General features: G+C 42.3%; 1 protein-coding gene across 2 annotated transcripts in view; it reads right to left on the minus strand.

Moving 5' to 3' along the window:
* Positions 1 to 12,980, minus strand: part of LOC143275650 (importin-5-like) — a 96,045-nt gene that overhangs the window by 59,009 nt on the left and 24,056 nt on the right. The window contains exons 6-8 of one of the 2 annotated variants that reach the window (XM_076579901.1): positions 11,194 to 11,298; positions 5,856 to 5,981; positions 4,057 to 4,177 (exon numbers count right to left, since the gene is read on the minus strand). In XM_076579901.1, coding sequence (XP_076436016.1) covers positions 4,057 to 4,177; positions 5,856 to 5,981; positions 11,194 to 11,298 — 352 coding nt within the window. Of the gene's footprint in view, positions 1 to 4,056; positions 4,178 to 5,855; positions 5,982 to 10,677; positions 10,702 to 11,193; positions 11,299 to 12,980 lie in introns of those variants that run through there. The other variant, XM_076579902.1, reaches the window with a different exon arrangement.

A 12,980-nucleotide genomic window follows, 5' to 3' on the forward strand; every position in this document is an offset into this window, starting at 1 on the left:
GTCAGCACACACCACACTTCATCACTACACTGTCAGCACACAGCACACTTCATCACTACACAGCACACTTCATCACTACACTGTCAGCACACAGCACACTTCATCACTACACTGTCAGCACACAGCACACTTCATCACTACACAGCACACTTCATCACTACACAGCACACACCACACTTCATCACTACACAGCACACACCACACTTCATCACCACACACCACACTTCATCACTACACAGCACACTTCATCACTACACAGCACACACCACACTTCATCACTACTGTCAGCACACACCACACTTCATCACTGCACAGCACATACCACACTTCATCACTACTGTCAGCACACACCACACTTATCACTACACAGCACACACCACACTTCATCACCACACTTCATCACTATACACCACACTTCATCACTACACAGCACACACCAGCCTAGGTCTTTTCCCAATGTGTCTCACATCTTCTCCCCACAATCACTAATATTGTCAACTCATCCCTTCTCACTGGAACGTTTCCATCCACTTTCAAAACTGCAATCGTCCGGCCTCTTCTGAAGAAACCCAACCTTGACGCAAACATTTTGAAAAACTATCGACCAGTTTCTAATCTTCCATTCATGTCCAAACTCCTTGAAAAAGCTGTCCTCAAGCAGCTTAACAACCACCTTTGTTTCAACAATCTCATCCACCCATTTCAGTCTGCCTATCGCGCTGACCATAGCACCGAAACCACTCTCCTCCACATTCTGAACAATCTACTGATAGTGTCCGACTCAGGAAAAATTTCCCTTCTCACTCTCCTCGACTTGTCAGCCACCTTTGATACGATAGACCATTCAATCCTTCTTTCCCGTCTTCATTTTACATTTGGTATCAACGGCACTGTTCTAAACTTGTTCAAATCTTATCTCACTGATCGATTCCAGTCTGTCACTGTTGATCATTTCCAATCTGAACCCGTTAAAATCGAACATGGAGTCCCACAGGGATCTGTTTTAGGCCCAGTGCTCTTCACACTGTACACTGCTCCTCTCGCTGAAATTATCAACCGCCATAATATCAGTCATCATTCTTATGCTGATGACACTCAACTCCAGAAGAGTGATACCCCTGAAAAATTGTTGTCGCTCTTGCAAGAAACATCCAACTGCTTCCTGGACATTCAAAACTGGATGACTCGAAATAAGTTACAATTGAACGCGGACAAAACTGAAGCAATGATCATAGGAACTAAACAAAAACTGTCTTCCATCACAATTGACACAATCAAACTTGGCAGTACATCCATCCCTCTTTCCACGTCAGTCAGGAACCTCGGTGTTGTCCTTGACAATACACTGTCCATGCAAAAATTTATCAGTCAGACATGTCAGTCCTGCTACTGTCAACTGTGACGCATCAGTGCCGTCCGGAAATATCTATCCACTGACGCAACATCTAGACTTGTCGTTTCTCTCATTCTCTCTCGCCTTGACTACTGTAACTCTTTATTGTCTGGTCTGCCTGCTTCATCCATTCAGCCCCTTCAGCGCATACAAAACTCTGCTGCCCGACTCGTCCTCAGAAAGAAAAGATCTGAGCACATCACTCCTCTTTTGCAACATCTCCACTGGCTCCCTGTCTCACACCGAATAAAGTACAAGATCAGCACTCTATGTTATAGATGCATTCACAAAACTGCCCCTTCCTATCCCTGCAGCTGCCTTCACCTCTACACTCCATCTCGCTCACTACGATCGGCCTCGGATCCACTCTGTTTACGCATACCCAGATTCAAACACTCGACTATTGGCCGCCGTTCTTTCTCTGTTTCTGGACCTTGCGATTGGAATGAACTTCCTTTTTCGCTTCGTCAAGTCTCCACACTCAGCTCTTTCAAGTCTGGCCTTAAAACCCACCTCTTCCCAAAATAGCCTCCCTTGCCTGCCCTTCCTTGTCTTTAGTTTCTGCAGTATTAGAGTTATGCATGCGTGTGAATGACTGGTGCGAAAGCGCTTTGATTTGTCTCTGCACAAGATCCAGCGCTATATAAATACCATTATTATTTATTATTATTATTACACCACACTTCATCACTAATGTCAGCACACACCACACTTCATCACTGCACAGCACACACCACACTTCATCACTACTGTCAGCACACACCACACTTCATCACTACACAGCACACACCACACTTCATCACTACACAGCACACACCCACACACCACACTTCATCACTACTGTCTGCACACACCACACTTCATCACTACACTGTAAGCACACACCACACTTCATAACTACACTGTCAGCACACACCACACTTCATCACTACACAGCACACTTCACACCACACTTCATAACTACACTGTCAGCACACACCACACTTCCTCACTACACAATACTCACCACACTTCATCACTACTGTCAGCACACACCACACTTCATCACTACACAGTACTCACCACACTTCATCACTACACAGCACACACCACACTTCATCACTACACACCACACTTCATCACTACTGTCAGCACACACACTTCATCACTGCACAGCACACACCACACTTCATCACTACTGTCAGCACACACCACACTTCATCACTACACCGTCAGCACACACCACACGTCTTCACTACACAGCACACACCACACTTCATCACTACTGTCAGCACACACCACACTTCATCACTGCACAGCACACACCACACTTCATCACTACACTGTCAGCACACACCACACTTCATCACTACACTGTCAGCACACATCACACGTCATCACTACACTGTCAGCACACACCACACGTCATCACTACACAGCACACACCACACTTCATCACTCTAGTGTCAGCACATTCTTCACCACTACACAGTCAGAACACACCAGACTTCACACACACTGTTCATCACCACATTTACACACTTTTAGTAAACGGAGTTGTGTTGTATACTGTATTTCATTGTAAACTATGTTGTATATTATATTGTGTGTTCTTTTCAAAAATCTTTGAAAGACCAATTATCAAATACTCAAAAACCATGGAACAACAAGGTATTTAGAGTGCCAGCTTAAGCCCCATTGCATGAACCATTTTCTGCTACATGGATGAAACACAGTGATTTCAGCTGGAAAATTCTTTTCAGAATCAGGGTGTTGTTTTTTTCTCTCCTCATGAATCCTATTTTAAAACTTCAATTCGGGTGTAATATTTCACTGCTATGCTTTATCACTGAGAGAAACTGTGTACTATTTTGGGGTTTCAGTATTACAGTGAGCCCAGATTTAAAACTATTACAAACTGGGTCATTTCAAAAAAGACTTATGGACTTAAAAAGGCATGTCGTTTTTCAATATTTTTTCAACACTAATTCTTTGGTAGGCCTAATTGCAAACGGTTAGTGATTTGCCCCATTCTGAACTGTTCGTACCACACACATTTCACAATTTAACATCTGCTCCGACCTCGTTCTGATACCTTAATGAATATCCATTTCCAAGAACCAATCAAACATCAGCAGTTCCCAGCTATTTGTGCACTCTTTCTTCTCTGCACGCACCACTATTGACCAAGTTCACAAACGTGCTGTCAAAATCCTCAAGTCATGGGAAGTAAGTAATCAGACTTGAACTTTGACACAGTTTAAAAAGCTTGATTTGATTGGATATGTTGAATGACAGAGATCTGTTGAATCTTACAGAGATCTTGACATTTATTTAATTTTCATCAATTTGAGTTTCACTGCCCTTGTTTTTCTGACTTTTTTTTTTGCATAAGCAAAATTTTCTTTAATACTGTAGCTGTGGTGAAAGGTATAATGAAAATTCCAAGACTTTTTCCAGACTTCACAGGGCAAAACATTTATTTCCAATAGTCTGTGGGAACCCTGCCTGAGTGGCGAAATATATTCATCCCAGACTTTTCCAGCCCAGTTAATGGTTCTCTAATTTTTTCAAGACTTTTCCAGAGTTCTGTAACTCTGTATAAACCCTGTTAAGCCTCTCAAGCAATCACCATACCCATCTTCAGAGAAGCTTCAAATCACATCAAGTGTAGGCGGACGTACCTAGGACAGGGATGTACTTGTTGTACTTGCGCACCATGGCGGGGGCCGTCTCTGACATGGTCACAATCACCTCCAGACCCAGCTGTCTCCATGAGTCCTCAAGGTCTGTGTTGGGAATTAGCTGTAAACACACACACACACACACAGTCACACATATATATACACATACACAAACACACCACACAGGCAGATATACAAGCATACACATACACACACCACACCACACCACACATACATACACCACACACATATACACAACACAATAGAAGCATTGATCAGGTTTTTCTCCTGTCCACTGAATATTACATTTTTCAAGTTGATTTTGTTTCCCTGTTAGTGTTTATCAAATAAATCCAGCTCTCCATATCCTTCTTCTTCCTCGTTCGCCTCCCATTAGATGAGCAGCCCAGTGTCCTCGATGAAGGCTGCCGTCCGTTGCAGCTCCTTTAGGGTGCCATACAGTTTGGCTTCCACTGCTGTCGGTGTTGGCCAGTACTTCCTCCTGGATGCTGCATGTGTCTTCATCGTATGACACCAGTTTGTTGGCCTGCTCCTTCTGTGCACTGTCTTTTGCCAGAATGTCCACTTTTTCGTTGCCTCTGATGCCACAGTGTGCTGGTACCCATTGTATCACCACTTTCTCCACATTGGCACTCAGGGCAAGGGCTGAAGTGAGATGGTTCTGTTCTTTGCAGCGCGAGTTCTTGAGGGCTTGGAGCACGGACAGAGCGTCTGAGAACACCACCACCTGCCCTGTTGTTCTTGTGGAGTTCTGCAAGACTGTTGTGGCTGCCTCACAGAGGGCTTCTCGCTCAGCTCGGAAGCTGGTGGAGTATTTTCCTGGCTTTCCATATGAAAATCAGTCTAGTCACTCCAAGATATAATTGCACTTTATCATGTCACTGATGATCAAAAAATAAAAAGACATTTCATAATCTTTCAATGTTTACTTGTCTCCAAAAGTCAGTATTCACTCTCTGTAGCTTACTTCAGTTGGAAACATAAAAAAACAACAACAAAAAACCCAAAAAAAAAACATCACCGGGTTCGTCTGCCACAGTCTCAGCTCTGGCAGTCCACAGAAAGCCGTATTGATGTGAAGTCACCAGGAGGCTACATACTGGAAGAAAGACTGCACAGCTGCTGAGTCACCTTGGTGGTGTTCAGTTATGTGTGTTCTTACCGCCATACACATGACACCAACTACTGTGTTCCTTATTGCTGACAATAATCACCTAGTCGTGGAAAGTCCCCCAGGAATCTGCAGATACCAAAGACCTTTGACAGGAACTTGCCACAAGCAAAGTGGAGAGGATCAAAAGTGAGGTCACTATGAGAGCAGGGCATGAAAGGCCAAAGAATCTAGGACTATTTTTTTCTATACTGATGACTAAAGATGATGGTGATGCTGCTGCTATGGAGGTCCATTTTAGGTTGGGGCCGACATGACATGGCTGTACTCTATGCTTCCTTTCATAATATATCCTGGCATCAACCAGGCCTGAGAAATACAGACACCTGCAGTACTGATTATGTAATTGAGCCCAAAGCACTTGACTCTGGGTAACAGCCAGGCCTTAAAAAGAAACAAAAAAACTTTGCTGGAACTCAAACCCGCTTTCTTCCGGTCGTCAGTCCACTAACCACTTTGCTATGATGGCCACTTTGCTTATTATAGTTTACATTAAGTTATCAGTCATGATGTTTATGATGGTTTTTTTCATCCTCCATACAGTAACTAGGGTGACAACATATCAAATCTTGATCTCGAATGAAAAACAGCAGCAACAGAGGCCCACCTTTAGACACATATCAAAGATGCTTTCCAGAGCAGGGCGCAAGAACTTGGGGATGTTTTCTGCCACCTCTATCAGACACTTGAGCACACTGTCGTCGTCCTGGGTCTGAATGCTGTCCGATATCCCCTGAAACAACAACACACATTCCATCTCACCTACAGACCACAACAAATGATTATATTCAGCTCAGAGTTCAGTTTCAGTTTCAATCAGTTGTCAAAATGCGCTGACTGAACCATACATACTACACAGTACCTGCCTTGAAAAACAGTACAGAAAAAAGATGCCTGACCTTCGCACAAACCCAACATGCTGGTCAGGCCTTGAGAGCACACCCTACCTTTGTGTAAAGCATTAAAATAAATAAAATAAATAAACAAAATAAACTATCAAGTTAACACATTAAAATATGGCAAAGGTAAAGTTAATAGAAGGCAAGTATTTGAAATAAAACAAGAATAGAAGCTCAGAAAATAACGAGTATTCCCCAAGAAATATCATGTAATAAAACGAGACAACTTACTCTGTTCAACACATCTTAATAAACATAGACTCACTTTGTTTACACAAGTGAGTCAAAAAGTATATACATACAAAGAAAAGAAAAGACAAGAGTGGATACATTTCTCATCTTCCAGGTCAACATGTGTGCAGACATGCTGGCGGCCTAATCACTTTCATGCAAATGCACATGCTAAAGATCTAAATTCAACATGCATGTTTAGGATCCTCTAATCTACATCGCTGTTCGGTGTATTTTGGAAACACTAACATACCCAGCATACACATCTCCAAAAGCAGAGTATGATTACCTATATGGTTGGGTAAAAATAATGGTCATGCACATAAAAAGCCCACATGAGATGTGGGAGTTGCATCCCACTAACACAGAAAGAAAGATGTAATAAATCACATGAATCATGTAACTGCTGGCAGTTCTGATAATGCAACAATTTCAGATCAAACTTTCAGTTACAAATGCAGACAAACACTGCAAGAGACAAACACCACAAGCAGTCCTATTTACCCCCTTATGTGGCTCAGAGTGGTTTGAGGAATGCAAAAGTGTAGTTCTGCCTTCCAAGGAGTAGTTTTCATACGCTGTTCTGACAGTCAGTCAATACACTCCTAATCAATCATATTGTACAACTAGGACTGTACTGTCTTTTCGCAGCAGACAGTGACATATTGTCTGTCTTCCTATTTTGACACAATCACTTCTTCAGATAAGCTGAGGTCGCTTTCCTATTTATGGAACATTCTCTTGGTTCACTTTTGTTGCATGGTCCCTCTTGCACTTGGGGACCATCAATGCCTCTGTCAGTCTGTGGTATTCTGACCCATGGAAAATTGAAAATCAGTCAGTTATTCAGCTGAAGTGTTTTTGCTTTTTAACGAATAAAAATAAGTCTTGGAGACACGATTCTCCAAATCTTTACCATCAGCTGTCTTTGATGTGTCGCTGTGTGAAAAGCATGCCTTGTAAACATGCACACATCAAACCATGGGCACATCAGTATGCTCCCAAACGAACGACTGAGAAACCTTGTTTTTCTGGTGCTTTTTATTCAATGTGTGCTCTTTGGGATAAGAAATTCTTGATTTGGTCAAAATGACATATTTCCCTCTCCAATCTAAGTAGTCACAAGAGTTCGTTGGAGCAAAACAAAGAACAGATGACAAAATAAAACAAATGACATCAAAAGGGAGGCAGTGTTTTTTGGCTGGTTTTTGTTTTTGCTTTTTTTGTTGTTGTTTTTACATCAGATCATCAAAACACTAACAGGTATGTTTGATATCATCACATCTAAGTCTCATCCACACCCTTGCCTCCCCATTTTCTCTCCATATATGCACAGATCTCAGGAATGGCTACTTTTCAAAAGGTGTACCTGTTGTTTTTTCTGAGAACAGATTTTTTTTTTCCCAGGCAAGCAGAAGAGCAGAGTCTGCTTGGAAATAACCGGAAATAAAAATATATAGTGACTGGCACAACAGCTGAGTGGTTAAAGCATTGGACTCTCAATCTAAGGGTCCCGGGTTCAAATCTCGGTGACAGTGCCCGGTGGGTAAAGGGTGGAGATTTTTCAGATCTCCCAGGTCAACATATATGCAGACCTGCTTGTGCCTGAACCCCTTCATGTGTATACACAAGCAGAAGATCAAATATGCACATTAAAGATCCTGTAATCCATGTCAGCATTCAGTGGGTTATGGAAACAAGAACATACTCAGCATGCACACCCTTGAAAACCAAGACTGGCTGCCTGTATGGCAAGGTAAAAACTGTCATACACGTGAAAGCCCACTCGTATACCATAAAGTTCGGTCTATTGAGCACACTGGTATATAAGCTGCACCCACTAAATTATGGAAAAAATTGAACTTTATACATACATAAGCCGCACTGGCTTATAAGCCGCACTTATTTCCGGTACTGGAACACATACCGATACTACAGAAAAGCTGTCAATACTGAAGGTTATGAAATAAACACAAGTGGGAACAACACAAAGAAAAGCAAGCGAAAATACTGCTAGTGCCACAAAAAAATAATAAATAAACACAACGAAAATAAGATCCATAATTTAGGGATAGTCACATTTATTCAACGCCATCCTGCTCACTGAATCCACTGAAATCTTCGTCTTCAGTGTCTGAGCTGAAGAGAACCAGCACAGCTTCCTCCGCCGTCTTGTCACTGGCTTCAGCCTCGCTTTCACTTCATGAACATGAAGGTGGAGGTCGCTGCTGGTTCGTCGCTTGCATTGTCATCTGCTAGGTCGATCACCTTTAATTTGAAGGCTGCATCATAGGCATAACGTCGCGTTTTCGGCATGATGAGGGTGTACGCTTGAGCAGAGTAGAACTGAATGCTGATCTGAAGGCTTTAATGTGTGCGGATTTGATTTATAAAACGTGAACAGTTAGCACACCATCCTGAAGCTCATCCAAAAATTCATGGACAGAAATCATGATTTTGGTGAGTTGAAGGGCAGCTAAGAATAGACGAGAACGTGACACTCCCGGGATCGTTAAAATCCTCAAATAAGCCGCATCACTGTATAAGCCGCAGAGATTGAAGCTGGAGTAAAAAGTTGCTGCTTATAGACTGAACTTTATGGTACATACAAGTGAACGTGGGAGTTGCAGCCCAAACTGAAGAAGAAGAAAATATATAGTGTCTTATGACCATAATTCGCCCAAAAAAAAGGTTTGCCAGTTTCAAAACCATAGTTTTTAGAGCCTAGGCATAGCAGCATAGTTTAGGGCACCAAAGCATAGAAACTACACTGAAATCATGGGGTAAACAGGTCTGCACAAGAGACAAACAAGACAGAGACAAAAACCCAGAGACAAACTCCACAGTGACAAACACCCCAAGAGACCTCCTCAAAAGACAAACACCCCAAGAGACATACACCACAGAGAAAAACATTGCAGAGGCAAACAGTAACAGTGCAAGAGACAAACGCCCCATAAGACAAACGTCCCACCCCAGAGACATACACCCCATGAGACACACACCCCAAGAGACAAATACCCCATCAGACAAACACCCTGTTAGACAAACTCCATAGAGACAACCACCGCAGACACAAACACTGCAGGGATAAATCTACCTCTTTCCAAAATAACCTCAACCTCCCTTCCATCTTTCCGTCCACTGGTTCTTTAGTTTTCTGTCTACATGTATAATAAATGCAGTATTCATTAAAAGTCTTGGTTTTTTTCCCCTTTGTTTCAGAGGGATGCATGCACGTGAAAGATGGGTCTGAAAACACTTTAATTTGTTTCCACACAAGAATGAGCGCTTTATTAATATATTTATCATTGTTATTAATTTCATATCATCATCATAATTATCACAGGGTTCCCACAGCTGAGACCAAACAAAATTCTGTACTCTTCCCAGATCTGACTGAAAACCTTCCACACCAAACACTACACCATACTGAATCAAAAATCTGTCTGCAACACCGCTGATGAAAGAGACTGGCCAATATCCCAGTATCAATTTTCACCAATTTTCAGTTTTTGTTTGTTCACTTGCTGTGTTTTTTTTAATGCATTGAACTCTTTGTTGAATGTCACTCATCAAGGGTTTGATCAACCCTTTGGTCGCTGTAGTCACCACTCGGCAACTTGCAGCGAGAACACCAAAGTCACAAAACAGTGACTTGTAGGGAGAACACTGCTGTTGCTGGTCAGCGATTTGAACATTAGAGTTAACAAAGTTGCGCTACTCTTCAAAAAAAGAACACCAAACTTAGTCATCACTTCCTGCCACATGTACCAGAAACATCCTTCTCATTGTTGAACCAAATCTCATGTGGTTTGGAGTGATTTTCGGCGGCTTTTTAAAAATTTAGTTTGAACTATGGCGAGTCCTTCAACCAGTTCAGACCATAACTAGCAGTCTCGCTTTCAACCATGCTATACAGGACAGCAAACTGCAAGTCTAATCAAAAGGCATTTGGCAGAAAATGACTTTGCTGCTGACAGTGGAGAAGAGTTCATGCCACATGGCAGCGAAAAAACGAGTATCCCACATTCCTTCTGGCTGCTCTGCTGCATAGCCGGTTTTCAGCTGTACTGTGCAGCTGACTTAGCCAGCTAGCAGATGATAGCAACTTGAACACAGCTGGCAATGTAAGGGTTAAAATTCCAAGACTTTTCCTAACCCTGAAGGGCAAATCATAATTTCCCAAGACTTTTTCGGCCTGGTAATGGTTCTCTCATTTTCCCAAGACTTTTACAGACTTCCATGACTGTAGGAAGCCTGCAACTGAGTCCAGGCAAATGGTGACACAACACCTACCTGAACCATGGCAGGAAGCAAATCTCTGAGTCCAGGCAAATGGTGACACATATACTTGAACCACGGCAGGAAGCAAATCTCTGAGTCCAGGCAAATGGTGACACATCTACCTGAACCATGGCAGGAAGCAAATCTCTTAGTCCAGGCAAATGGTGACACAACATCTACCTGAACTATGGCAGGAAGCAAATCTCTGAGTCCAGGCAAATGGTGACACAACATCTACCTGAACCATGGCAGGAAGCAAATCTCTGAGTCCAGGCAAATGGTGACACAACATCTACCTGAACCATGGCAGGAAGCAAATCTCTGAGTCCAGGCAAATGGTGACACAACATCTACCTGAACTATGGCAGGAAGCAAATCTCTGAGTCCAGGCAAATGGTGACACAACATCTACCTGAACTATGGCAGGAAGCAAATCTCTGAGTCCAGGCAAATGGTGACACAACATCTACCTGAACCATGGCAGGAAGCAAATCTCTGAGTCCAGGCAAATAGTCACACAACACCTACCTGAACCATGGCAGGAAGCAAGTCCCTCAGGTGGTGGTGCACATGGCTCTCCTTGTCGTTGTTGACCAGAAAGGCTGTTGTTGCCTTCACTGCTTCGTTCACCACCTGCCAGCAACACACCTTCATAATTACTAAGTCCACTCAACACTCATTACAACTACAAACCCAAGACTTAAGCTGAGTGTTTTTGACTCTGACTTGCCACCCTAAAACAGACTTAAGATGTAAGTTGAGAGGAATGTTTAATAATAATAATAATAATAATGTACATTTATATAGCGCCCTTTCTCTCTAAGAGCTCAGGGCATTTTACATGAAAGAAAAATATTACAAATTACATTAATCATTCATGACCACTCTTTTGCAAAACACCTCTCTCCCACCCCCTTACTCTCCCTTTCCCACTCTTCATGTATCCAAAGTGAGTGCTCATGACATGGATGGTGTTGGAGAACAAGGACGCTGAAAGTGTTTATAGATAGGTTCTAAAAAGAAGAGTTTTTAAAGATGAGCGAAAAGCAGAGACAGACAGACAGAATCAGAAACCCGGATATGATGAGGGAGGTTGTTCCAGATGTGAGGAGCAGCAAAGAAAGATCGTTCAACACAGATTTTTGTATTGACATGAGAGAAGAGTTTTCTTGAGGGAGTGTAAACACTGATATGGTCAGAAAGGTAAGTAGGTCCTGCGGAGTGGAAAGCAGAATTGCAGAAACACTCAACTTTATATCTAATTCTCGTTTCGATGGGGAGCCAATGTAGAGTGCAGAGGTGGGGAGAAATGTGATCAGTATGTGGGACTCTGAGAGTCAGACGGGCTGCATTGTTTCAAAGTTTTTTAATTCGCTGAAGAAGATTATGTGGACAGCCTATGAGAAGTGAATTACAGTAGTCGATTCATGACAGTACAAAAGCAGAAATATGAGTTTTAGTAGTTCCATCAGACAGGTGCCATCAGATAGAGCTGATGTGGTGAAGTTCACAACTGACTATGCGTATCATATTTATTACATCAACGTGCATGCTGAGGTTTGAGTCACGAATAACTCCAAGTTGCCTTGCTGATTTAGAAAACTGAACAGTGGCATCACCAACCACAATAGAGGCAGGAAAAGAAGTAGATGTGGACATTCTTGCAGAGGAAATAATCACAACTTCAGTTTTGTCATCGTTTAACTTTAGTTTGTTGAATGTCATCCAGGATTTAACATTGAGAATGCAATCTTGCATTGACAGAATCAGACTGTGTACTTGGTTTGGTTCTGCAGACTTTTGTAGCTGAGTATCATCAGCAAAAGAGTGGTGAAGAACAGAATGGCCAGAAATGACATCAGAAAGAGGAGCAGTGTACAGAACATTGTACCAAATAGTCTATATCCTGTCATCATGCATGTAATACATGTAATACACTCTTTACATACAGGACACTGCCTCCTTGGACTAACAGCACCCCTGGCCTGAGGCTACATTGAAAAAATAATATAAAACATGTGGCACTGTGAGTTTATTTGTGGACAAACTGGCCTAAAACTTAGTCAAACCCTGGCATGATGACAGGGTATAGACTGAGCATTAGTTTATTCACTTCCCACATCAAATTCGTTAAAAATGACATCACCTAGACAAATGAATGATTTGGCTTTTTCTCACATTCACCATGAAAACGTCCTCTGCCCACATACCCTTTTTAACCTCTGAAGTGCTAAGGACAAACATATAAACATCCACTACAATGCTTCACCATTTGCTAAGGCCATATGTGTATGTCCATATCGCCTTATAATTTC

Source organism: Babylonia areolata, chromosome 30 (genome assembly GCF_041734735.1).
Source record: "Babylonia areolata isolate BAREFJ2019XMU chromosome 30, ASM4173473v1, whole genome shotgun sequence".
Lineage (NCBI taxonomy): Eukaryota > Metazoa > Mollusca > Gastropoda > Neogastropoda > Buccinidae > Babylonia > Babylonia areolata.